The sequence below is a fragment of the Dromiciops gliroides genome, chromosome 3 (genome assembly GCF_019393635.1).
Source record: "Dromiciops gliroides isolate mDroGli1 chromosome 3, mDroGli1.pri, whole genome shotgun sequence".
In the NCBI taxonomy this organism is placed as follows: domain Eukaryota; kingdom Metazoa; phylum Chordata; class Mammalia; order Microbiotheria; family Microbiotheriidae; genus Dromiciops; species Dromiciops gliroides.
The window spans coordinates 9,915,851-9,940,200 of record NC_057863.1 but is presented as its reverse complement, the minus strand read 5'-3'; the positions used below and the strand labels follow the sequence as shown (position 1 = coordinate 9,940,200).

Genomic DNA, 24,350 nt, shown 5'->3' with positions numbered 1-24,350 from the left:
TTCACGTTTCATCATTTTATTCTTGGTTTTATACAGCTATATTTTACAATGCAGTGATGCGGTTTAGACACAGCCCAACCCTGTCTCCGGAGGACCTATATAATGCAAGCGTGACGCAGCATGTAATAAGACAAACATTCCCAAACAGAGCTTAGTGAGTGCCAGCTTCAAGTCCCTGTGTCTGTCTGCGCCTCAAAAAGGAAGGGGGCTCATCTAGTCCACACATTGAAAACTTCCATGGAAAAGGCACCGTGAGTACACGTTGTACGGATATATACAAACTCAAAACTAGAACAAAATGACGCATTTTTTTCCTTCTGCAGCTTTTTTTGTGTTTTGTTTTAATACACACTTTTGTAAATTGTAAACCTTCACTTGCAAAAAAATACAAATACACTGAGGCGTTTTAGACAAAATATCTTCTTACTTACACAGATGCAATACTTAAAATATTTTGTAAGGGCTCTATCTCAATAAAGATTCTCAGATCCGTGTCTGCCCGCAGATACAAAATCGAGCCTTTAATGCAGTTTTATTTTTAATATATCTTTTTTGAGGTTTATATATATTTATTATATATATTTATATATATTTACAACTCTGCCATATATTCCTTCACCTTTGGTTAAAAAAATTAAAGCCCTCTCTTTTATAACATACTGAATTCTCTTCTTTTAAAAGAATGCACATTTACATAGAAAAGAAACATCTGTTCCCACAAAACATATACATTCCTCATTTTTCAGAACGAGTCAAGTCAAATTCCAAAGCTTCTGTGCACTCCCCCATGGGGTAATGGGTAAAATGACCTTTCTTTTCATTTTTCACTGATAATAATAGTTTCCCTAACACATAGGAGATTGAGCTTTTGATGATGATGATGGTTTGTTTTTAAGTGACGTCACTGGGTGAGTGGGAGGCTTTACATGTTTCTTCCCCCTTTGTCTTTCCCTGTCCCCCCTCCCCCCTCCCCCCTAGCTCCAACCCCCTTTATGATGTGCACAAATGGATGAGAAGAGGCACTACATCATGGGATGAACATTTGTAAAGTGTTACAGTATCCTTTGGATAACTTCCAGAGAGGGGGCCCCTTCACAATGCTCTCAGCAAGCCTTGGGCAGTTCCGGGGGCAGGTCGCCGGCGGAGACGCGGTACTGAACCTTGGTGTTGGTGATGGCACCATGCTTCTGCCGCAGGTGAAGCCGAAGTTGGCTTTTGTGGCGGAAATGCAGGTTACACTTCTCACACTGCGGGGGAAAAGGGGAGACAAGGGAGTCAAGAGACCGGGGAGGGGCTGCTTGTATCACCCCCTTGGGCCTCAGTTTTCTCATCTGAAAAACGAGGCAGCTGCATTTGCAACCTCTAAGACCTCACCGCCGGCACTAAGTATGCGATCCTCTGAACTCCCCCTCCAGCCTGTTCAAAGGTCAATTCTTGTGGACGCTTCCATTTTCTTTCTTAGCCAAACCCTGGGAGGAGAAGACCTTCCTGAAGATGAGCCTGAGTCTGATTTTCTACTAAGATCTGACCTAACAATGATGTAACCCTCCTGTCAGGTGTGTGTGTGGGGGGAGCTTTCAAATGTCTTCCTTAAAGAAAAAGGGGTGAGAAGCCCTTTATTCTAAGTCATAACCTGGGTCGGGATGAGGAAGAGGAGCTGTCAAACTGAAGAAATCTATGCTCTAGTAGCGCCCCTCCCTGAGGTCCCATCCTAACCCTTGCTCTGTGGCCTAAGGTAGGATATAAACTCTCCTGCCTCACTTGCTTGCCCATAATGTGTATTCAGTTAGTTTGGGATTGAGTCCTCTGCATGACGGGAATAATACATTAGCTGTCTGGAGGCAAGGCACTGGGGGATCAGTTAATCAGTCAGTCGACAAGCACCTGTTATGTGTTGAGCATCAAGAGTAGAAATCCCTTGCTTCATCCTTTTCACTTCAAGAGCTGTGTCTATGTGTGGTACTGCCGGGCTTCCCAACACAGGGTCACCAGCTTGAACACTCGATAAGCCATAATTCCTCATGGCCAATCATAGTACTAAGCCATTTGAGAACCAGTGATTTAGCACTACACACACACACACACACACACACACACACACACACACACACACATATATGTTCAATAAGAGTTTGTTGAATAAATAAATATTTTTAAAATCAGTGCTCATTTTGTAATATCACGATGGGTGGCTATTGATTGGAGGTGGGAGGCTGAAAAGAATTGTGGCCCATGAATGTAATGGAATCATATTGTACCATATGGAATGAAAAATGTAAAGGTCTTTGAGAAAGAGCGGAATGCTCACATAACTGAAGCCGACCCGAGCAAGCAGAATCAGGACAATTTACACCATGGACACAATGATGCCAAGAAAAATGAAGAGATATCACTTCTCAGATTAATGTATTGACCAATCTTGACAGTGCCTGCTAAGGCTTAATGAGTGATTGACTGACTGAGTCAGTAAGAAGGTGACAGAGTACAGGTATAGAATAAGGCCCACACTATCACATAGGGTCAAAGTGTCAGGTTTGCTTGCTTTTTTACCCACCTGTACCTGATTGTGCAAGGATGCTGTATGGGCTAGTGGGGGGCTATAGCACAGGGAAATGGCCAATGGCATCTTTAAAAAGCATCAATGAAACACTTTGCAGGGTTGGAAAAATAAGTGAATTCATTCCCTGACATTAAGGCACAACCCTTTGCCTGTATGTTTATGAATCTGTGTAGCAAGACCAAATTCTGATAGAGTGTAAGTTGCTCCAAGCCATGGGCTGTGTTGCTTTTGTTTTTGCCTAGCAGAGTGCCTTGCACATAGTAAGTATTTAATAAATGCTTGTTGATGGGTTGACTAATTGACTTCTAACCACTGTCTCTTTTTGCTCTAGTCAACATCAGTCACTAAGGGGGATGAATGCAAGTTATATTTGTTATATTCTCTTCCAACTCCAGAGAGCCCATGGCTTCTGGCAGAACACTTCCATACTTGAGTTCCTGGCTGTGAGATCTCCCTCGCCAGACAAATGGAGGTTGTGAACTCCCTTTGGCTTAGCACATGGGGGTCTAGGGTTGCTGTGGCCACCCTGATAGTGACTGCCTCCAAACTCAGCCAGGCTGGTCCCCCTGGGGCCCTGAACTCCAAGCCTTTCCATCTGGGGAGAGGATACCAGAGCTCCTGATTGCCCGTCACAGCCTCTGAGGGCCCAGGATCCCCTCCAGTGCCATCTCCAAGTGGAGCTGGACAGAAACAAAACACAACACGAGGGGTCTCTGAAGCAGACTATGGGATACTCCAGAGTTGGTGCAGAATGTGTCACTGGAAGGTCAACTTCCAAGTCAATTTATCAATAGTCATGCATTAAGTACTTCCTAAACCAGGAGTTTTTAAACTGGAGTCCATGGGTTCTCTGCATAGATTTCAGGGGGTTCATGAACTTGGGTGGAAAATGAAATCATTTCTTTTCACTAAGCTTCAGTTTTCTTTGCAATCCTGCATATTCCTTTTCTGCCCTTCAAACCATCCTGAGCAGGGCTCCGTAGGCATTACCAGTTTGCCCACGGGGTCCATAACACAAGGAGGCATAAGGTCTCCTGAATCTGATTTGAGAAGCCAAGGGCAGGAAGACTAAAGGCAACAGGCCCTGCCTTCAGGGAGTTTACAGTCCTTTGAATGATCTGCTTGTCTCATCCCCAAACTCTGCCTACTTGGGACTCTCTGATGGGAAAGGCCTTTCCATAGATTCCTCAGGCACCCTTAGGGCTGGAAAGGCCCTTGGGGATATCGCCCATCATCAGAGCCTCCCATTTTTCAGATGAGGAACCTGAGGCCATCAGAAAGACAACAACCCAAACCCCAAAGCCAGACCCAAACCAAACCTTGCCCAAGATCAGCTGCCTCCAGATCCAAGGGTCTTCCTATCAGATGCTTCCGGTGAGGCGAAACCCCTGGGTCATTTCCCCCACTACCACCACAAACCCCATCCCCAGAAAGCTTGTTGGACAGAAAGAACAGGGCTCACATACATGGTAGGGTTTTTCTCCCGTGTGGATGCGCAAGTGGCTTTTGAGGGTCTGCAGGTGCCGGAAACGGGTGCCGCAGATTTCACACGGGTAGGGCTTCTCACCAGTGTGGATGAGCACGTGAGCACGCAGGTGAGCCACCTGTCAGGGAGGAAGGGGGGATGTCAGCAATGGATCAACAGAGATGCCACGGCCCCCACAAAATGGAGACACAGATACAGAGAGAAAGACAGAGATATACACACAGACACACACAGAGAAATAGACACACAGATACACACAGATACACAGATACACACACACACACACACACACACACACACACACACACACACACACAGAGCCCTCCACCACTTACCTGGACGAATCTTGCTCCGCACGTTTCACACTTGTAGGGCTTTTCTCCGGAGTGAATGCGAGTATGAGTCTTTAGGTTGGCTGGTCGGTTGAATTGGGCGCCGCAGATGTTGCATCGGTAAGGTTTTTCCCCTGTTGCCAGAAAGAGAACAGAGAGCACTTGGTGAGTGGCCAGTGCCAAGGTCCATCTGGACACCTGCGTGATAGCCATCGCAGCAGACAGAACATTCCATGCAGGATAGGCTGCTGAGGGTGAAACAGGACAGGCAGGATTTCGGCCGTCCCAAACAATGGGCAGTCAGCCCGAGAAGCTGGGGTCCTGCTTCACAGCCAGCTGCTCCGCAGGCCAGCCTCCCCCTCAGTCTCCACAGGGCCATCCCTTGTCTGCCTGACACATGCGCTGATCCAGACAGGTGACAAGCGCTCAATAAGCATCTCCTTTTCTTTAAATAGACCCCACCCCACCCCTTCCAGCAGGATCCCGTTTATAAGGAAGCCACACCCTGGAATTGTGTTAGAGGGATATTAACAAACACTTCCACCCAAAGGCTCAGAGGGTCTTGGACCCAGAGCTAGCAGGGACCCCAGAGGCTGGCCACTCCAAAACCCTCATGTTATAAATGAGGAGATGGATGCCCAGAGAGGCCGGAGCCCCATAGCGGGAAGGGCCACCAGAATCAGCCCTTCACCAGACAGATACAGACTGAGATCCATTCAGGGTTAGTCACTAGCCAGAGGTTCAGAGGCAGGACTTGACCACAGGCAGCCTCTGGCCCCTGGGGCAGAAATCTTTCTGCTAAAGCAGTCTGCTTCCTTGGGTTTGCCTTTTGCCTTCCGTGAGAGGGCTACTTTGGAGAGGACTGGCACGTGCAGATGGGGTGGATGGGTGGGGATCGGGGCATCTGCTCTTCCCTTAAGCTGGGACCGACCAGACCCCAAGGGTGCCGAGGGCCTGCTTGTCTCAGGGAGAGAAGGCAATTTCAGGAGGCTGGTTGGCCATCTACTCTTTAGTTCACTAAAGAGTTTTAAGGGGACCCTGAGAGATAAATCACCAGATTCAGAGTCCAACCCAGCTGGGCACATGGTTAGAATAATAACAGTCAGGATTCCTGGGCCAAACCCTGGCACTGCTTCCAGCTAGCTATGTGGACAGAAGACCCAGTCTCTCTCTGCCTCAACTACCTCATCTGTCAAATGCCAACCCTACCTACTTCACCGGCTTGTGGCAAGGAGCATCCCCTCCCTTTAAAAGGGGGGCGTATTCTACATTGGAAAAAGCCATAGAAGGAAGCTCGGTGGGGGAGAGGGGGAATCCTCAGAACCCTCTGGGGGCTGCTGAGTCCTGGGCTTCTCAGGCTAGCCAATGGTGCAGGGCCGTACCCGTGTGGACGGTCTTGTGGCTGGCGAGGTTGCCCTTGTAACGAAAGGAGGCCTGGCAGCGGTCACATTTGTAAGGCTTGTCGCTGTGCGTCTGCAGGGTGTGTCTTTTGAGGGACGCCTCCTCAGAGAAGCGGCAATCACACTCGTTGCAGAAGAACGCTCCATTTTCTGTCGAGGGCAGGGAACGGAGGGGCCAGGGTCAGCATGACGAGGAAGGACTGGGTCCCCAGAAGCCCAGCCACCCCCCACCCAGACTCTCCCAAGCCCCTCCCTCCCACGCCAAGGACTCTGAGGGAATCCAGAGACTTGGACTGTGTTCTGAGGATATGAGAGAATCAGTGGTAATGACAGGACAGAAAGAAAGGAAGGAAGACCCCGGGGAACCCAACCCTCCCTGGGCCCCACCAGCTCCAAGGCTTTGCCCCGTCACCTGGCTTCCTTCTGCCCGCCTCTCCAGCCACTTGTTTGGTCTTATTAGGCTACGCTGACAGAGACTGACCTCTCTGTGCCTAACTGTCCTCGTCTGTTAAAGGACAGCATTTTACTTGACCACATCAGGGACAGCTTGAAAAGATCAAGTAAAACACTCTCTGTGCAAATGCCTTTAAGAGAAGCGGGGTAGACAGAGATGTTGTCCTGTCAGGACTTCCCTCCTGAGGAAACTCCCTCTGCTAGGGCAGGTCAGCACCCTCTCAGCTAGTGATCTGGGACAGAGATGTTAAGCGACTTGCCCAGGATCGCCCAGCCAATGGGTATCCGCAGGGAAATTTGAACCCAGCTCTTCCTGCCTGTGGGGGCCCCTCTCTATCCACTATGCCACACAGTCTCTATCCACGGCACTGGGCAGGAGACTATTAGAACACTGCCTTTGAAATTCTGAAGTTCTCCTCCTCCCCTCTATGGGAGCCATGACAAAGGAGGAGTTATTGAAGGTGTCTCTACATGTGCAGAGTCACCCTCCAACTTCATGGGTGCAGCTCTGGCGATTTAGGGCAAGCCCTGTTGAGGTGTCTCGACCTCTTCTGTGAGGTAGACCAGCACAAGAGGGGCCCTCCTATTTTATGGAAGGGGAAACTGAGGCCCAAGAAGGATGGACTTGTCCCGATATTACCCAGCAGAAGCAGAGCAGTAAGTGGGGAGAGGGGAGAGGAATGGCCCACCGTCTCTTCCTGGCCCCGCTGGGTCCCGGTGAGGGGATTTGTCTTTTTAGTCAGTGATGGTGCGAAGACTATCTTTCTATCACCAAATGTGGGTTGCCTTGCCAAGAACTACTGCCCGGCAAACTAAAGACTGGATTGGGCTCCGAGGCTCAGCCCCCCAACGCCGCCATTTCTCTGTGCTGCCTGGAGTGGGCGGAGGAATGGCGGGCCTGAGTGCTGCACAGCGACTCTGCCTTGTGGCACCGCAGGCCTGGGAGGGGCCACCTGGAGTGACCAACGTGACCCTCCTGATGTCCTAGACCTGCCAGGGAAGCTCACATCAAGCAGTAGCCCCCAAAGAGAAATATAAGATAAATGTCCTGAGGGAGGAGGAGGAGGAGAAGAAGAGGAGAAAATGGAGAAGGAGGAAGAAAGGGGAGGGGGGGCGGCAGGTGGTTTAGTGTGGCTGGGGACACAAGCCAGGAGCCCGTGAGGGAGGGTGCGCGCCCGGGAGCTCACCGCAGCTGGAGTCGGAGTACTCAGACTGGGTCTCCCCCATCTCCTCTGGAAAGGTGGTGCCCGCGGCATGAAGGCACATCTCCGAATGCTGTGGGGACTGGGAGCCACAAGAGCGGCACTTGGACGAGGGCAGGTACAGCGGAGAATGGCCCTCTGTGCTGCTCCGGGGAGAGCCGGCTAGGTTCCTAAGGGCAAGAGTGCCGGGAGGCTCAGTCGCGGCAGGCTGGGGGTCCTCGGCCCTGCCCCCGCCCTCTCCTTCCCTCCCAGAAGCTCCGGCTCCCTTCGGCCTCGGCCCCCTCGGGCCTCCCCTGGTGCCCCCGATACTTTATATCTGCTCTGCACTCACTGAGCTGTGGTGGCGACTCATTTTCTCCCCGCCCGGTGCCCGGCACAGAGCAGACGCTTAATGAATGTCGCCGTACCCTACGACTGGATAACGTCCAGTGCCCGGTGCCCTAGCGAGCACCCATAGCCCCCCAGAGGACTGGCACGTACACCCAGCTCACTGGGTGCTCTTGGCATGGCTGGATGAGTTCAGGACCCTGAGGCTGGATTCCAGCATAGCAGTGCCCGGTGTTAACCAGTCAAGATGCCCCCGGCCGCCCCGAGCGCGCCCCGTGAGCTCACCTGGTGACGATGTTGTTGAGCCGGCTGGCCTGCGACACGGTCGCATCCTCCCCGCTCACGCTCAGCTTGGTCGGAGAGCGAATATTGAGATTTTCCGGCTCCAAGGGCTGCTGGCAGGTGGACGTGGGGACGTAGGCCCGAGGCGAGAGGCGGCCCAGCTCGGCCTGCTCGGCCCCATCGGCCTTGGCGTTCTGGTTGAGGGAGTTGAGGACGATGAACTTGTACTTCTTCCAGTTGCACGCCTTGGGGTCCGTAGGGCTCTTGGCGGGGGGCGAGCCGGCCCCTTGAAGGATGCAGGCGTTCTTGCTGCTGCTGGACTCCGTGGGGGAGTTGGGCTGACAGTCCGACTTCTGGGGACTCTGGGGGCTCACCAGGCCCTTGCGGTTGAGCGGCGCGTTGGGGGGCTCGAAGTGCAGGCTGATCTCGTCCTCGGAGGAGGTCCTCTCCTCCTCCTTGCCAGGTTTGTCACAGACAAAGTAGGCGTTGTTGCGCGCGGACGGGGCGGCCGGCTTGGGGCCTGCCTCGGTCACGCTGTAGTGCACCTCACTGCGGACCTCCTCGGGAGCAGTTTCTTTAGGGGAGTAGATGTTCGCGTGGCACATGTTGGCAGAGACCTCCATGACGGCCCGGCTGTAATCGGCAGCCAGGGGCCGGGGGTTGTCGCAGGAGGGGACGCGCTCCTTGGGGTAGGGGTTAGCCCTGGGCAGGTCGGCCATGGGCATCCGGACATCCCTCAGTTCCTCGTCGAAGAAGCTGTTCACCGGGAGGTGGCCGTACACCGGGTAGGAAGCCGGTGAGGCGGTCAAGCCGTTGTAGAGGCCGGGAGCGAAGCCTCGCCCATCGCAGAGCGGACCTCCGCGCAGGGGGCCGCTGCCATCGGCCATTTCGCGGCTCCGATACATGACTTCTGGGGGCAGCAGCATCCGGCCGGCCAGATACTCGTCCCTCGGAGGCTTTACGGCAGACACTATCTCCGCCTCACTGTGGAGAGAAAGGAAGGAGACCGGGCGAACCCCGGGAGAAGAGGGTCGCACGGATTCTCTTGTTGAAAACCCCAAGTTTACATTTACACCGAACAGACAGATGCTCGTCCCGGTGCTCCCGCTAACTGGCCGTGTGCATGGAGGGGCTCATTTAGGAACGCTTCATCTATACCCTCATCTCTGGGGCCCCGCTAGCTCCACCATCCTCTGGCCGGGGAAAGGGGCCCATGGCGGGCGCAGCGCCGTCCATGCCATCGGAAGGGCTTCTGAGACCCTTGTGCGTGTGCTGGGTCTGTCCGCCCAAGCAGAGGATGGGGTCTGCTCCAAGCCCGCCTGTGAGGGGCCTCGGCAAGGCAGCCATGGCTGCCCACTCAGCGTTCCGCACCCCGGCTGTGGAGGCCTGGCCTCTCGGGGGAATGGGGCATGGCCTTCTTCTCCCAACCCAAAGCAGAGCTTCCCCATCACCTCCTGGGGACCGGGCAGGGGGAGCCAACGCTGACCTCCCCCTCTGTCCGGCAAGGCCTTGCCTCCACGAGCCCCCTACTGTCCTTCCAAAGCCTGGGGCCAACCAGGAGGCCCACGGCCACTAAGGATCGCGCGGGAAAGGAGCCGAGCAGCCACGCAGGCACTCACCTGGCCTTGATGAACTTCCGGCAGGTGTCCACCACATGCTCCATCTGCAGATACATGGCTGTGGCCATCACTGCCATGATGTTCCCCTCGCGCAGGTTCAAGCGGGATGTGTACATGAAGTCAAGAAGGATGCAGAAGCCCTCGGGGTTGATTTCCGGGTCGAGGTTGATCACATTTAGGTTGCATTTCAGCTGGTCAGTGAAGATGCTGTAGAACAAGCCACTGCCCAGAGAGAGGGGACTGCGTGAGCCGCAGCACTCTGGGCTGACGGTGGATGGCCTGCCACAGCACCGTGCTGCACGGTCTGTGTGACAGGCTGTTAGGTTATGGACCGGTGGCTGTCCCGGCTGTGATGGGATCCCGCGGGAGAGTCTGCTACGTGCGTGGTGTCTCCACACAATGCGGGGTCTGCCAGCCAAGCTACACGGTGTAGGAATGAGTGGGGATCTGCATGTTTGGATGGAGTATCCACATGAGTGAGAGCACAGCTCCATGTGAGTGTATGTGTGTGTGCATGCCTGTGCGTGTGTGTGAGTGGGTGAGTGTGGGGTGCATGTGTGAATGAATGAGTGTGTGTGCATGTGTGTGGGAGTGTGGTGGGAGTGTGCATGTGTGAGTGAGTGTGTGTGTGTGAGTGTGGGGGTGCATATGTGAATGAATGAGTGTGTGTATGTGTGCATGCAAGTGTGTGCGAGTGTGTGGGAGTGTGCATGTGTGTGAATGAATGAGTGTGTGTGCAAGTGTGTGCATGCAAGTGTGTATGTGCATGTATGTGTATTCTTTGGAGCTCATCTTCAGCTTCATTCCTATCCTGGGCTGTTTACCTAGAACTTCCACCTCCTGCATAGCCACAGGAAGGGAGACTTTAGGCACCTCCAGGACCCAGGCCTGCCCAGACTCTATTGTTTCTTACTCTGGATCTCTGACCTCCTGAATGAGAACGGGGAACATGGGTGGTGCAGTGGATAAAGAACGGCCCTGGATTCAGGAGGACCTGAGTTCAAATCCAGCCTCAGACACTTGACACTTACTAGCTGTGTGACCCTGCACAAGTCACTTAACCCTCATTGCCCAGCAAAAAGAAAGGAAAGGAAAGGAAAGGAGAGGAGAGGAGAGGAGAAGAGAGGGGAGGGGAGGGGAGGGGAGGGGAGGGGAGGGGAGGGGAGGGGAGGGGAGGGGAGGGGAGGGGAGGGGAGGGGAGGGGAGGGGAGGGGAGGGGAGGAGAGGAGAGGGGAGGGGAGGAGAGGAGAGGAGAGGAGAGGAGAGGAGAGGAGAGGAGAGGAGAGGAGAGGAGAGGAGAGGAGAGGAGAGGAGAGGAGAGGAGAGGAGAGGAGAGGAGAGGAGAGGAGAGGAGAGGAGAGGAGAGGAGAGGAGAGGAGAGGAGAGGAGAGGAGAGGAGAGGAGAGGAGAGGAGAGGAGAGGAAAGGAAAGGAAAGGAAAGGAAAGGAAAGGAAAGGAAAGGAAAGGAAAGGAAAGGAAAGGAAAGGAAAGGAAAGGAAAGGAAAGGAAAGGAAAGGAAAGGAAAGGAAAGGAAAGGAAAGGAAAGGAAAGGAAAGGAAAGGAAAGGAGAAAAGAAAAGGGGAACACACGGGCTAATTGAGTCAAATGTGAAAATTAACAAAAGGCAAGAAGATTGGTGAACTACAGAGATCCCTGGTCTCTCCCCTTCATATTTCGTGGCCCTGTGATCTCCCAGGCTTGGGCATCTCATCTATCGGACCCCAGCCTTCCACAAGTGGCAGAGGGAAATCCAGAGTCCCACAGTCCATGGGCTGAGTACTGGATTCAGGCGCAAAGGACTTGGATTCTAACCCTGCCTCAGCCACGCCCTGCCGGTGTGAGCAGGCCTAAGTTTCCCATCTGTGAGTGAGGAGGTTGGCCCTAGGTGTCCCTTTCACCTCCAGGGTGCTGTCCTGTAGACAGATGGCCCGTTGCTGGACCCTGAAGACCTTTGGTGAGGCCGGAATGACTTTGGCAGACCCAGAGACTCTGCTATGCTGTGGTGCCGTGACAGGGGACTGGGCCTCTGCCAGCCCTGCCGTGCTCCCGCAGCCCCCTAGGAGAGTGCGCCATCAGCGTGGGGCCTCTAGCATCCCGGGGCCAGGGTCTCTAGTCTAGCCCACCCGGCCCGAGCCCTAGGGCCCCAGCACCGTCACCCTCTCACCTGCAGGCCATGAGAACAGTCTTGTGTGCTCGGAACTGTTCCCGATTCACCACGATGACAACATCTGTCAGGATATCTCGGCTCCGCAGGCGATTCAAGTTGAGGAGGACATCGCTGGCATGGCGGGTGAACTGGATACAGCTATCTGCTGGTGAGGCCATCTTGTCTCCACCTGAAAAAGGGGACAGGTCACCACTATGGGTCCCCAGGAGCCAGCCAGACGTCAGCACTGCAGCTGCCACAAGGGGGCGCAGCTCACTGCAGAAACAATCGGCTCACTCAAGTGTTGGGGTTCTGACCCCGTCAGTCCCTCCCTTAAGGCTGAGGTTTCTCCATCGTTTTCCCTCAGTCACTTTCCCTTACTTGTTCCTGAGCTAGGTTTGGTTAGGCAGAGCCGTGGTGGCATGCATTTGGGCACTGCCTCCGACACTGCAGACTACTCTCTATCCAGGGCTCTGTGTCACAGGATCCTTCCCAGAAATCTTCCACAATGTATCCCCCCAACTTTTCCTCCATGCCTCAAACTTTTGTGGTCACTCACACCCAGATGTCCCAAAAGCCATTAGTCAAGAAGTCATGACTGTAGGGGACAGCTAGGTGGCGCAGTGGAAAAAAGCACCGGCCCTAGATTCAGGAGCACCTGAGTTCAAATCTGGCCTCAGACACTTAACACTTACTAGCTGTGTGACCCTGGGCAAGTCACTTAACCCTCACTGCCCCCCCCCAAAAAAAGAAGTCATGACTTTCCCAGACTAGTGAATGGGCATTTCATGTGCAGCCTCTAGTTGGTGGGATAACCCAAAGGTTAGCAAGAAAGTGCACAAGAGAGAGTAACTCTTCTCACTTCATGAAGAGGAGTTTACTCATCAGTACAACAAATATTTAACTGAGGTTCCACTGGCTGGCCCGCCATAGGCTGATGTGACTCTACATATTGACCAAGGCTAAGGGAAACCTTTTGTTCATAGTGTTTTTACAGAAGGAAATTCAATATACGTACCCAAAGCCTCAATTCACAGTTCAAGACTTCTTTTAAAACCTGTGGGGAAGAGAAAAGAGAAAAGGGGGATTGAATCATGCCCGTTAATTGCCTCATAGTCTTATGTACAAATAGCGGTTTTTGTCATTTGGCCTTGTCGGAAAGCAGATTCTGGCTGGGGAGGTTTCCATGCCAATGCTAGGTGTGTTCTCCAGCTATTTACTTTCTAAACAATACCAGTGGGGATGCCCATGGGTCTTCCTTACCCCACTGAATGAGGGTCTCAGAACTGGGCAGCATCCGAGAGTGACTTTCAAACAGGGACCAGAAAGCAGAGTGTCCAGCTTGACGGCACCATCACAATTCTAATAGCATCTGATCCTTAGGCCAATCAAGTGAAGTAGAGCAAGGCAAGCGTGAATATGTCCACTTTGCAGATGAGGCAAGAGGCCCAGAAGCGGGAGGTGACTGGACTCAGAGTCAGACAGCTAGATGTGGTTGGCAACAAAATGGGAATGGCCAGACTCATTCTCCAGCCCCATAATATAACTGGCCTTCCCTTCCCAGCCTGGCTTAACACCTGCATACAAAGCATTAGCTCGTAGACTTCCGGTCTTGTAAATTGTTGTTACCTACTGGCTCAGCTCTGGGTTGGATTAGGGGAGAAAAGAGACCCCTCCTGCTTAGGAAGGCTTTCTCCTGTGCCCACTAGCTACATAATTGTTCCTTTTCAAATCAAAGAGATAGCAGGAGACTGAGGGAAGGAAGAAGTAACTAGTAAATATGTTCCTACTGTGCCTTAGCTAAGTGCTAGAACCGTCTAGATTAATAAAGTCGGCTTAGGGGTGATATTCAACATGCCAGTTTAATTAAATTCCTCTTTGAAATGTCACAGAACATCAGAACTGGAAGGGATCATAGAGCTGGTGCTACAAAGCACCTCAGAGGTCACCCAGTACAACCCCCTCATTTCATAGATGAGGAAAATGAGCCCTAAGGAAGTTAAATGACTTGCCCAAGGTCACAACCCTCTCCCCCATTTTATAGGTAAAGATGCTGACATTCCAATCTCTTCCCCTCTTTGCCTAAAGGAAGTTGGTAAGTGGCAAAACCAGGATTAGAAGGCTTTTTAAAATCAGTGAGAGAAAACCCAAATGATTTGGCATCTTCCCCAGTGACAAAGGGAAAAGTGGAGAGAACAAGCTGGTTTCCTTGAGCCTTCAGACCCTGGTATCTCTGTGTGCCCCAAAGAAAGCTCTGTGCTCTCCCCCAGTTTCAAAGGTGGGTGAAGGGGGTTTGGGAGAGAGAAAGGGAGGCCAGAAAGGTGAGCTAGAGAAAAGCATCTCGTGGGCAAAGTGCTTTGGATGCCTGAAAGCCCCGTAGCTACATGCCCAGCTCTGTGTGTCCTCTGCCCATCCTCGCCATCTCCTCCCGCGGTGGCAGCAGCTAGGTCTGGACTGAAGTAGAGCAGTTTCCTACAGAAATGCATGCATCAAGCAAGTCCTAAATCTGGGGCTCTGCTTACTCATTGAATCTATTCATAGGATTTCTATCCTAACTGTGGGAGACCCCAAAGCAGCAGGTTAGGCTCTGTATATATGAAATGGCAAAGCCCAGCTTTCCCGGGTGAAGTCAGTCTCTGTCTGTGTCTCTGTCTGTCTGTCTCTCTGTGTGTCCCTCTCTCCCCTCTCTCTAAGAAGCAACTCATCAGGGGGGTTTCCCAGACTGGAAAATATTCCCCAACTACGGTTCTGCAGTGAGCGCGCGCGCGCGCGCACACACACACACACACACACACACACACACACACACACACACACACACACACACACACACACACACACACACACAGAGGTTAGGGACCGCCAGTCTTAAGGCAGCTCCGTAATAGGTGAGCTTCGATTAGCAGCTGCTCAAGACTCAGCTTTCCTGAGTCAAAGCTTCCAAGGCAGGTCCAGCCAGGGGGAGGGGGGGGGTGCTGCCTGCCGGAAGAGGCTTCCCCAGCAATCTTGCAAAGAGGGAGGAGGCCACAGACAGAGTCAAACTCATCCTTTCCGTCTTTTCCCCGTCCCCCCAACACCCCACCCCACACACACACCTTCCTTTCCAGCTTTTCCAGGGCACCAGGGTTTTTAGGGATTCCAACCCCCATTGGAACCCAATGCCCTTCACTAAACTGCGGCCCCAGAGGGCACCTCCCCCTTCCCCCTTTTCTTTTTTGGGAAGGTGAGCTGCACCCTGGGGAAAGAGATTAATGGCCAAGCCCCAGCGCTTCCACGACCCTCCCCCGCGCTCGGGACCCCCTAATTCCACGCCCAACCCTCTCCTCTAAGCAAACGGAAGCTGCCAACACTTTCTAGCTCTCCCCGGCGAAGCCTCTCCCAGCCCCAGTACCTGGCGGCCAGTCACCTCCCCCCCAGGATCTGCCGGCTCCGGCCCGCAGCCGCTGGGCGGGCAGCGGCAGCAGCTCCGCGGGACGAGCTGGGCTAATGTGCCATACTCCGCTCAGCTTCAAATCGAACTTTTCGTGCATTTTTTTCCTCGCTATTTTACCCTGTCAAGCAGGGCAGTGGGGAGGAGGCGGGGGGGGGGGCAGCGAGGGGAATGTCACAGCCGCCTCATTCCCGGAACGGAGTCGATTGAAACTAGGCGGATTTCAGGGAACCCTCCCCGCCTATCGCTAGCTCCAACCAGAAGGAACTTTCCAGGAAGTAGCCTGAGGTTAAGTTGTTAAGCAGGCTAAGCCGGCGGGCACCGGGCACCGGGCAGCGGGAGTCCCGGAGCAACTCCGTGCAGCTGCTGCCCCCACCACTGGCCTTGGGGCTCCGTGGTCTCTCTTTGTCTCTGTCTCTGTCTCTGTCTCAGTCTCTGTCTTTCTCTCAGTCTCTCTGTCTCTGTCTCTCAGTCTGTCTCTCTCTCTGTCTGTGTGTGTCTCTCCCCCCCCACCCCCACCCCCACCCCCACCCCCAAGGCAGACTGCGCTTCCAGCGGATGCTCGCTCTTTCCAAAGGAAACGCTTCCTAACGGTTTTGCTCCTTGCCTGAGCTAGGATCAGACCTATAGCTTCCCTGTATTCTGTCGAAGAGTTTGGCGCGGTGGGGGAGCGGGAGGTGGGGGGGGGGGGACTGAATAAGAGGAAGACAATGAACTGGGAGCGAGTTGGGAGCAGGCGAGGATCTGGCGGCCCCAGAAACCCTAGGGATTCCGGTTCTAAGTAGCTCCGCAAAGGCGAACCACTGTCCACGGGACCCGCAGCTGGCTGCCCAGGCGGGAACCTGCGCCCAAGTCCTTCCCGCCTACGTTTGCAAGAAGGCTAGCGATCTCCTAAACTCAGAATTACCTTGGCCTACCCAGGAGGGACTTCGGGATCTCCGAGGCTGATTTCCCCGAAATCCTGGCCCTTCCCCCTAATCTGCAGCACGCCAGCAGAGGGGCCAGAGGCATTCGCGTTGCCATAGCTTTCACGGTTACAGAGTGTGGAGCAAAGTGATACCATTATTCCCATTTTACAGATAGGCAACTGAGGCCCAGAAAGGCTTCCAGATTGGGCTGGTCCATTCACGCAGTTAGGAAACCGCAGGACCCGATTAGAAGTCACTGAACCCGAGGTTCTCACTAGCGCCGCCTCCAGGCGCCCAGCCACCTCGGATCATTCCTCTGTTCTCTTGCACTAACCAACCTTTCATCTTCCATCTACACCCCCCCCCCCAACCCGCCGCCTTGCACCAACAGACAAAAGACCGAGGTCCGTCCACCGCAGGCCTTGCAAAGCCCTGCCCAACCAGCCTGTCACCCGTTATTTTCTGGACTGAGCCAGGACTTCGAGGTGGGGGACCCAGCGACAACGCCTTAACGGATTGCCCCAAACTCCCCACCTGGGCCCGGAATCCGCACTCGGGGCCCATCAGCTGCCGGGGTCAGGTGGGGAAGAGGGTCGGAGCGTGCGTGAGAGCTAGAAATCTGAAGAGGCTGGGGATGGAGGGGGAAGGACAGAGGCCGAAGAAACCTGAGATAAAACCGTGGGAGGAAAGAAGGCCAGGGGTCCAAGGACTGGGAGTGGGAAGGTTAAGGGTAGTTTCCCTCGCTGTCCACAAGGGGCCGCTCCTCACCAGGCATTGACCTCATCCCCCGCCCCGTCCCTCTTTTCCCCCTTCCCTTTCTTATCTTCCTAGCTCTGAGCGGGGACCAGCACAGGCCAGGCTCAGATGTGGCATTGTTCAGCTCCAAACGGTTGGAGCAGTTTTAGGAAAGAATCCCGCATGGGCCGAACCAGGCTGGAGTCAATGGGGGGGGGGGCAAACAGAAGAGTACCCCACAGGGGAAAGCTAGAAGGGAGAGCGGAATCCTCCGCGGCTGGAGCGGGAAAGCTCCAAGATGCCACCTGAAGGAGGGCAGAGTTCTCCAGACCCCGGCCCGTGCCCAGGGCAGCTGCTTGCTTTTCTATTAGGCGTCGCAATTTCCAGGGTCTGAGTTAACCCCCGGTTTTGCTTTGGCTTGGGGAGGAGGAGAGGAGCGCTCTAGGTGCTCCAAAGGGGAGGAATTCCAGCCACTCGGCAAGGCTACTAGACTCGCACCCACGGCCACTCAGTCCTGTCTCTCGGCTTTGAACTCACGTCCCCTGCCGCCAGTGAGGCTCTGAGCACTCACACTGCGAGCTTCTAGGGAAGGTAATAAAAGAGAGAAGTGGCTTTCAGCAGCAGCCTCTGGAACTCAGTAACCGGAGGAGCTACAATCCCACTCTGAGGCGCCTGAAGGAGGCACCCACCACCTTTCTGGCTGCATCGTCTAGGCAGGCTCGGGCTTGGCCGGCGCCGGCGGGGCAAGTCTGCCTCCAGTCGTTCTGCCTACTGTAAAACAAAGTGAGGGGCACGAATGGTAACCCCCGCCCCATGAAAGTGACTTTTCAATTCTGTTCGAACAGAAGCTGGCCAACGTTTTTATTATTCATATGAATGAAGATGGAAATCAGTAACCTTACTAGGAAAGTGATGAGTCAACCTTGTCAGGGTTTCAAAAGTGTCCGTGGATTCATTTCCAAATAGAATACAAGAGCATCTCTCATGCAACAAGAAGCCTCCCCTAGCTGCTCACTGGACTAGCCTGTGAAATTGATCCGGTGCCCTTGGAGCTGAGTGGGCTTGGAGATGGTCCCTCTGCACACTGGCCAGCCAGGTGGTCATTCGGAATGTACTGGTCTCTAACCCCTGGAGTGAGACATCTAGACCTAGTTGATACCTAGCATACAACGTCTAACAGTCAACGAGGCAAGAAAGACTGCAGAGACCTTTATATAAGCCTAGAAGTAATTTCCGCATAGACACATCAACCCTTTTCCCCCTGGTAGGCCCTAAAACACACACACACACACACACACACACACACACACACACACACACACACACACTCCATCTAAGTCTAATGCATGTGTATCAGTGCAGCAGCCAGAAAGGGGCTCATTTGGCCCATTCAGCCTTTTCTTTCTGCATATAGTGTCCAGAACAGATGATTACAAGTGAGTAAACAAAACAAGGGATGGCCAGATGTCCTAGAGTAGTGACCTTTCCCCCAGAATTAAAAGGGGAAATATTTTGTACTCTTCCCTTATATGGGAGACAGAATTTTGGTCCTAAATGCAGGGGGTCAAATGAGATAATACTTGTAAAGCTAAGCTCAGTGAGCAGCACACAGTCGGTACATGCTATTCTTTTCCTCTCTCTCTCCCATAGAAGTGGAGGAAGCTAGGCAAGTCCCCAAAGTCTTCCTGTATTCCATTACTGCCACTTCCTGACACAGTTTCCCCACATCACCAATCTTATTTTTAAAAGAATACTGAAACCTTTTACAATCTCCCTCCTTTTTAGGGGTCATGGGGAGCTTCAAGAGTAATAAAGTACCTTTGAGTATGAGGACTGAGATCCAAATACTTGCTATTTGTGGGATCTAGGAGAAGGCAATTTCCTCTCTGGCCCTCAGTTTCTTCCTCTGCAAAACCGAGAGAAACTGGACTGGGCCCCTTCCAGCCCTAAAGCTTATAATGCAATTGACAATCAAGCAATGTCCGGCAGCTGTAAGGAGTTAGGGTCTCATGGGGCAGAGTGTGACTATTTTAGTCATTCCCATATCCCGTTTTCTGGTATGGGGAGGGGGGGCTACTCCTATACTTGCGATCCTCCAATGGAAGTGCAAGATTTTATTAATTGGGATCCCCCACTTCTCAAGGGGTTTATCTCCTCGAAGCCAGCCCTCTTGCTGAATCCGATTCCCGAGTCCCGAGGAGTTAATTGAACACCAACTCTTAACAACCGCTAGATGGCAGACAGAGACAAGCCTAAAATATCTCGACGGGGGCGAGGTGGAGGAGGGGAAAAGGGGGAGGGTGGGAGTGGGTCAAGGGCCGGATACTATATTGATTCGTCCTTTAAAGGACTGAACCATGTTGGGGTTACGAGACTGGAGGGGAGATGGGCTGTATATATAGCATTCCTGCCTAGTTAGTTGGGTGTATTTGGAAGGGGGGAGGAACAGGTTTTTTTTTTGTTTTGTTTGAAAAGCAATGATAGATCGCTGTTATAAGTCATCCAATGGTGCCAACAATTCCACCACTTGAACCCTGGCTTAAACAGAGAATCCAAACAGACAATGGAAGCCCAGCCCCCAAACACAACACCCGCAGTACCCCCATCATCTTCACATTCAGTCCTATCTACTAGAAAAGGAAAGGGGGTGGGGGAGTTTTCAAGAGAGGTTGTTGATCAGAGAGGGGCAAGAAAGAAGCAGTGCCGCTCATTGGTAAGGAGTTGGGTCGGGGATGTGATGGTCCCCAGACTCTAGGAGGAAGGCATTCAGGGTGTGGGTAGTGAGGCCGTCTCATCCTTCTACAGGATCTACAAGGCAAAACCCTCGCGGCTCACTGCACCTTCATTCCCACCTGTTACTCAGAATCAGAAAACAGACACACCTCCAACAACTCTGGCCCCAGGTCCTTTCACAAGAAAAACGGTGGTCCCAAACGAGCGACCAACCGCTCTACCTGTCCAGTAATGCCCGCTCTTTAAGAGAGAAAGGGGGGGGGCGGTGTGAAACAATTCCATTTTCCACCAATCATAATTACAGTTCAGCCAGCAAACCGCCATCAGCATCTGGGTCCAAGAGAGACTACAAATGAGGGGGTGCATTGGGGGAGAGGGAAAGGTGAGCCCGGCTATGCCTGGCACACTCCGGAGACTGTTCTACCAGCGCCACTTCTCCTCCTAGAGCCTGGAACTGTTTAGTTTCCATCTCGGCAGATCCATGCAAGGAATTTTTTTAAGTCAGTCTCACTCCTTATTCCCCTTTAAAAACAACTCACAAGGCTTATTTATTTCACAATTGCTCCAAAAAAAACTTTCTTTATCCGAGTTCCCAGGACTGAGGGCAAGGCTGCAAAAACCTACCAGTGGGCGGCGCTGCTGCCCCGGCTACTGGGACCCAAACCGCTAAGTTTTCACAACAAAGTTGTGTGTGTGTGTGTGTGTGTGTGTGTGTGTGTGTGTGTGTGTGTGTGTGTGTGTGAGAGAGAGAGAGAGAGAGAGAGAGAGAAAGAGAGAGAGAGAGAGAGAGAGAGAGAGAGAGAGAGAGAGAGAGAGAGAGAGAGAGAGAGAGAGAGAGAGAGAGAGATGAGGTGGAAAGCGACAGAAGGAAGGAAGGATTTTGACATCAAGTCTCAGCAATCATTTACTCAACCAAGTAACTGGAACTCTTCAAGGGGGAATAAGTCTGGGGGTCACAACCTTGACCTGGCCTTGGCCCCTTTGCTTTCTCCACTGAGAAAGCACACTCTAGTCTGCTTTTCGAAAAGGGGTAACATGCACGGGGATGGGGGAGGGGAGGATGGTCGCTAAGGGTGAGAGAGAGACATCCGTCTGCGCCTCGGTGGCCTGCTCCTTTGCTTGGGCATATTTTTATGCACCCCGACCTCACATTCCCACCCCAATCGCGGCTGTTCGGGTGTGAGCCCGGCCAGGCCAGCCAGCCTCGGTTTGCAATTGCTAAAGTCTTCCAAATGGGATGTCGGAAACTTCTATTTATAAGTGGCTGGGAGGGGGGGAGAGGGGAGGGAAGGGGGAAAAGGGGGGAGGGGAGCAAACCTCTCCCGTCTGCCCAGAGCCGCTGGCTATTTTGGCCCGAGGTCTGTTTCAGGGGTTTTTGGCAAAGGGGTCGATTCCTAGCCCCTCTCCGCCCCCCCTTCCCTGCTTCCTTCTCCAGCCCCTTCGGAGAGCTGGTAGACTGGGGGGGGGGGGCCTCGCCAGGAGCACCGCTAGTGCCGCTGCGGATCCACAAGCCTGGCTCTCCGTGCCAAGGGCCCTGCTCGGAAACCCGGAGCAGCACAAGTTAAAAAGGAAGACGGCCGGGCTGGTGCAGGCCAGAGCCGGCAGCGGGCCCGTCCTACGCTCGGCCTCACGCCCTACCTCTGGGAAAGGGGCTTTCTTCCAACCCCCACCGTGATGAGAAGGGGGGTGGGGGTGGGATGTGCCTCCTTCATGGCTCTGAAAGCTATGTCTTAACTGGCCTTTCCCTCCTTCCCTCTGCCTCTCGCCGGCCTGCCCGCCCCACTTTTCAGGCGGCGTAAGAGAGCTTGTTTACATTAACAAAAAAAAAAAAAAAAGGCAAAACGTTTTCTTTCTCGTTACTAGGAATCCGCCGCGAGCTTCCCTGCCCGGGACCATAAACTAATTGAAAAATCCATAAAAGATTAAATCTGCTTCCTCGGGATGGGGGGGGGGGGAGGAGGAGGAGGAGGAGGGTGCGAAACTGACGGGAGAAGGCTGGGAGCTGCTCCCTCTCACACGCGCCGCCGCCGCCGCCCAAACACTGCCAGCGAGCGCCCCGGGCTCGGGGAGGGGGGTCGGCCCCAGGGGCGAGCCTTGCCCCCTCCCCCCTTTTCAATAAGATGGGAAGAGCCAGAGATTTTCTTAAGTGGTTAAGAGAGTCCAGGGGTACTACCTACAATCTACTTATCATAGCTCCATTTCCAGCAGCTGCTTGGATAACAACGCGTGAAGGCTGCACACCAGAAGCCAGGTTTCCCCACATTTCCCAGACATGAGACTGGGAGAGTTTGCCTTGTTCAAGTCCAGAAAGACCGACAGGCAGACATAGAGGAGGGAGGGAGGGAGAGATACAGAGAGAGAGACAGAGAGAGGAGAGAGACAGAGACAGAGACAAAGACAGAGACAGAGAGACACACAGAAACAGACACAGAGAGACAGAAAACAGAGACAGCAAGGATAGAGACAGAGGAAGAGACGATAAAGAGAGAACAAACACAGAGACAGACACACATTTAAAAATTATAGCGAGACCATAGAGAATAGGGGGGAGGGGGTCAAGAAAAAAAGAACAAACGCGGCGAGAGAAGACACCTCTATATCTATGCTGTTACGTCCTTTGCAAATCCCTCCCTGCCGCTGCTTCCTCGCACATTTGGTACCCCGGGGTATCTATCTGTCTATCCACAGGTTGCAACTACCACCACCTTCGTCGCTAGTTTTGACCAAATCCCTTGTGTTGTCAGATACCAATAGCTCGGGTACCCCGAGGATACCTCCGAGAAGCTGTGCCTCCCCCCCCCCCCCGTGCCGGGGTGTCACACTTAAGAAACAGTTTCCCCTCCCTCCCCCTACAGCCCAGAACTGTTCCTCCGGACATTCTGGGGCTGGGGTCGGCTGCGCTCAAGGCCATGTTTTTTTCGGTGAGAGTTTGAAAGGTACAAAAAAAAATTATAGAGTGCGAAGGCTCCCCCCCCCCCCAAAAAAAACAGCCATAGGGGGAGCCAAGCCCGAGTCACGCAGAGCCCCAGATCCGCACCACCGGCTGCGGGAGGGCTAAGTCTTCTTGGGCGCCCCAACACCCGCAGAGGACCTTCCCCACACAACACAAGTCAATTCCACCGCAGGTGCAAAAGCTCAACACCCCCCCCCCTTTCTTCTCCCTCTCCCCAAGCGCCTGCCCCTCATCCAGCCCTTTCCCGGGGGTTAGAGTACAGGGAACCGGAGCTGGGGGGGAGGGGGGGAGGTCGTCGGGTCTCTCTGAATGCAGTCGAACAAAAACTTTTTAAAATGCCTGGATTCATTTTTTTATGCAAGAAAAGCCCCCAAAGAAATGGGGAAAACACCCAAGTTTAAAAAAACAAAAACAAACAAACAAAAAAAACATTCGTTTCTCTTTAAAAAGAACCCGGCCATGAAAGGAAATCGACACGACACTTCATCTGGGTGCATGACAAAACCAAAGGAGTTTGCTTGCACATTTTTTCCCCCAAATCTCTGCTCTGCCCGGTGTCACTTAATCTAATCTCCACGGCTGAGGCTGGTGGAAGAGAGCCAGGCAGCCCGGGCAGGCAGCGAGGGAGGAGGGCGCAGGCTGACTGAGCCAGCAGCTCTCCTTCCTGAGTTACGGAGGGGAAGAGAGAGAAGGCAGGAAGAGAAGAGAGAGAGGGAGAGAGAAAGAGAGAGAGGAGGAAAGGAGGCACCAGGAAAAGGGGCAGGGAGCCGCGCGGGCCAGAGAGGGGAGGAAGGCGGCCCGGGAGCCTGCGGAAGAGAGAGAGAGCCAGGGAGAAAGAGGGCAGTTTACTGCAGACCAAAATCAAAGGGGGAAGGGGAGGGATGGAGGGGGGATTACAGCCCTGTGCAAAAAGCCACACAAATCCAGTAACACCACAAGCCCCAAGGAAACAAGCAGCAGCAGCGGCAAGCAGCAGCAGCCCAGCGTGTACTATCTGCCCGGCTCGTGGCAGACACCCTACAGACATTCACAAATCACCCCCAAAACAACACCTCGTCCTCTCTCCTCTCACCTCCCCGCCAGCCCCCCTCCCCTCTCATCTCTCCTAGCCTATCCCCCACCGCTTCTGCAAAGACCAAAACAACAGGGGGAGGGGGGGAGAGAGGAAAAACCACCCGATCCACTCCAAGAGCAATAAAAACCATAAATAAATAAATATATAAATATATATAAATATATAAATCTACATCCTAGAGCGGGAGAGAAATGGGACTAATCGTCTGCATTTATTTTAACACCTGACAAAGAAAAAGAATAAATATATATTTATATATCAATAAATATACATCGAAACTTGGAGCCAAAGCATTTGGCAAGAGCAAAAAACAACGAAAAAAAAACAAAAACAAAAAACAAAAGGCATTAATTAGAGGGTAAAATCATAATAATCATGAGCGGCAGCGGCAGCGGCACCGGCGGCGGCGGCGGCGGCAGCGGCACCGGCGGCACCGGCAGCAGCGGCAGCGGCGGCAGCGGCGGCGGCGGCGGCGGCAGCAGCAGGAGTAGCAGCGGCAGCGGCAGCAATAATCACCTGGTCTCCGGGCTTTCCTAGAAACTCCTTGCATCACCACTTCTAAGAACCCCAGTTCTAAGAATCAACAGAGCTCAATTCTCGGAATTTGAGCTGCCGACTCTACCACTGCCGCGCGGCAGGGGAGGACCCCTTGTCACCTCCTCAGCCTTGGGGCCCCGTCTTCCCGCCGCATGTCCCTCGGCCCCCCTGA

At 53.3% G+C, this 24,350-nt stretch overlaps 1 protein-coding gene across 2 annotated transcripts; it reads right to left on the bottom strand.

Moving 5' to 3' along the window:
- On the bottom strand, positions 1-24,282 carry BCL6 (BCL6 transcription repressor). Of its 2 annotated transcripts, none has more exons than XM_043991526.1 (10): positions 24,158-24,282; positions 12,826-12,864; positions 11,826-11,997; positions 9,662-9,883; positions 8,046-9,026; positions 7,419-7,603; positions 5,761-5,928; positions 4,382-4,512; positions 4,027-4,164; positions 1-1,247 (listed from the first exon to the last, which is right to left on the bottom strand). In XM_043991526.1, exons 3-10 carry the CDS (start codon positions 11,984-11,986, stop codon positions 1,104-1,106), a joined length of 2,130 nt encoding a protein of 709 aa, XP_043847461.1. In that variant the 5' UTR covers positions 11,987-11,997; positions 12,826-12,864; positions 24,158-24,282; the 3' UTR covers positions 1-1,103. The 2 variants fall into 2 exon arrangements, with proteins under 2 accessions (XP_043847461.1, XP_043847463.1); XM_043991528.1 differs by lacking the exon at positions 24,158-24,282 and adding an exon at positions 13,071-14,853.
- Positions 24,283-24,350: the final 68 nt, after the last annotated feature.

Bases quoted from the DNA above. Each gene is read 5' to 3' on its own strand.
- BCL6 (XM_043991526.1), bottom strand. From the start codon at position 11,986: ATGGCCTCACCAGCAGATAGCTGTATCCAGTTCACCCGCCATGCCAGC. The intron at 4,513-5,760 runs GTACGGCCCTGC...TTCTGGCAACAG, and splicing joins CCACAAGACCGTCCACACGG to GGGAAAAACCTTACCGATGC. The intron at 1,248-4,026 runs GTATGTGAGCCC...TTTCCCCCGCAG, and splicing joins CGGGAGAAAAACCCTACCAT to TGTGAGAAGTGTAACCTGCA.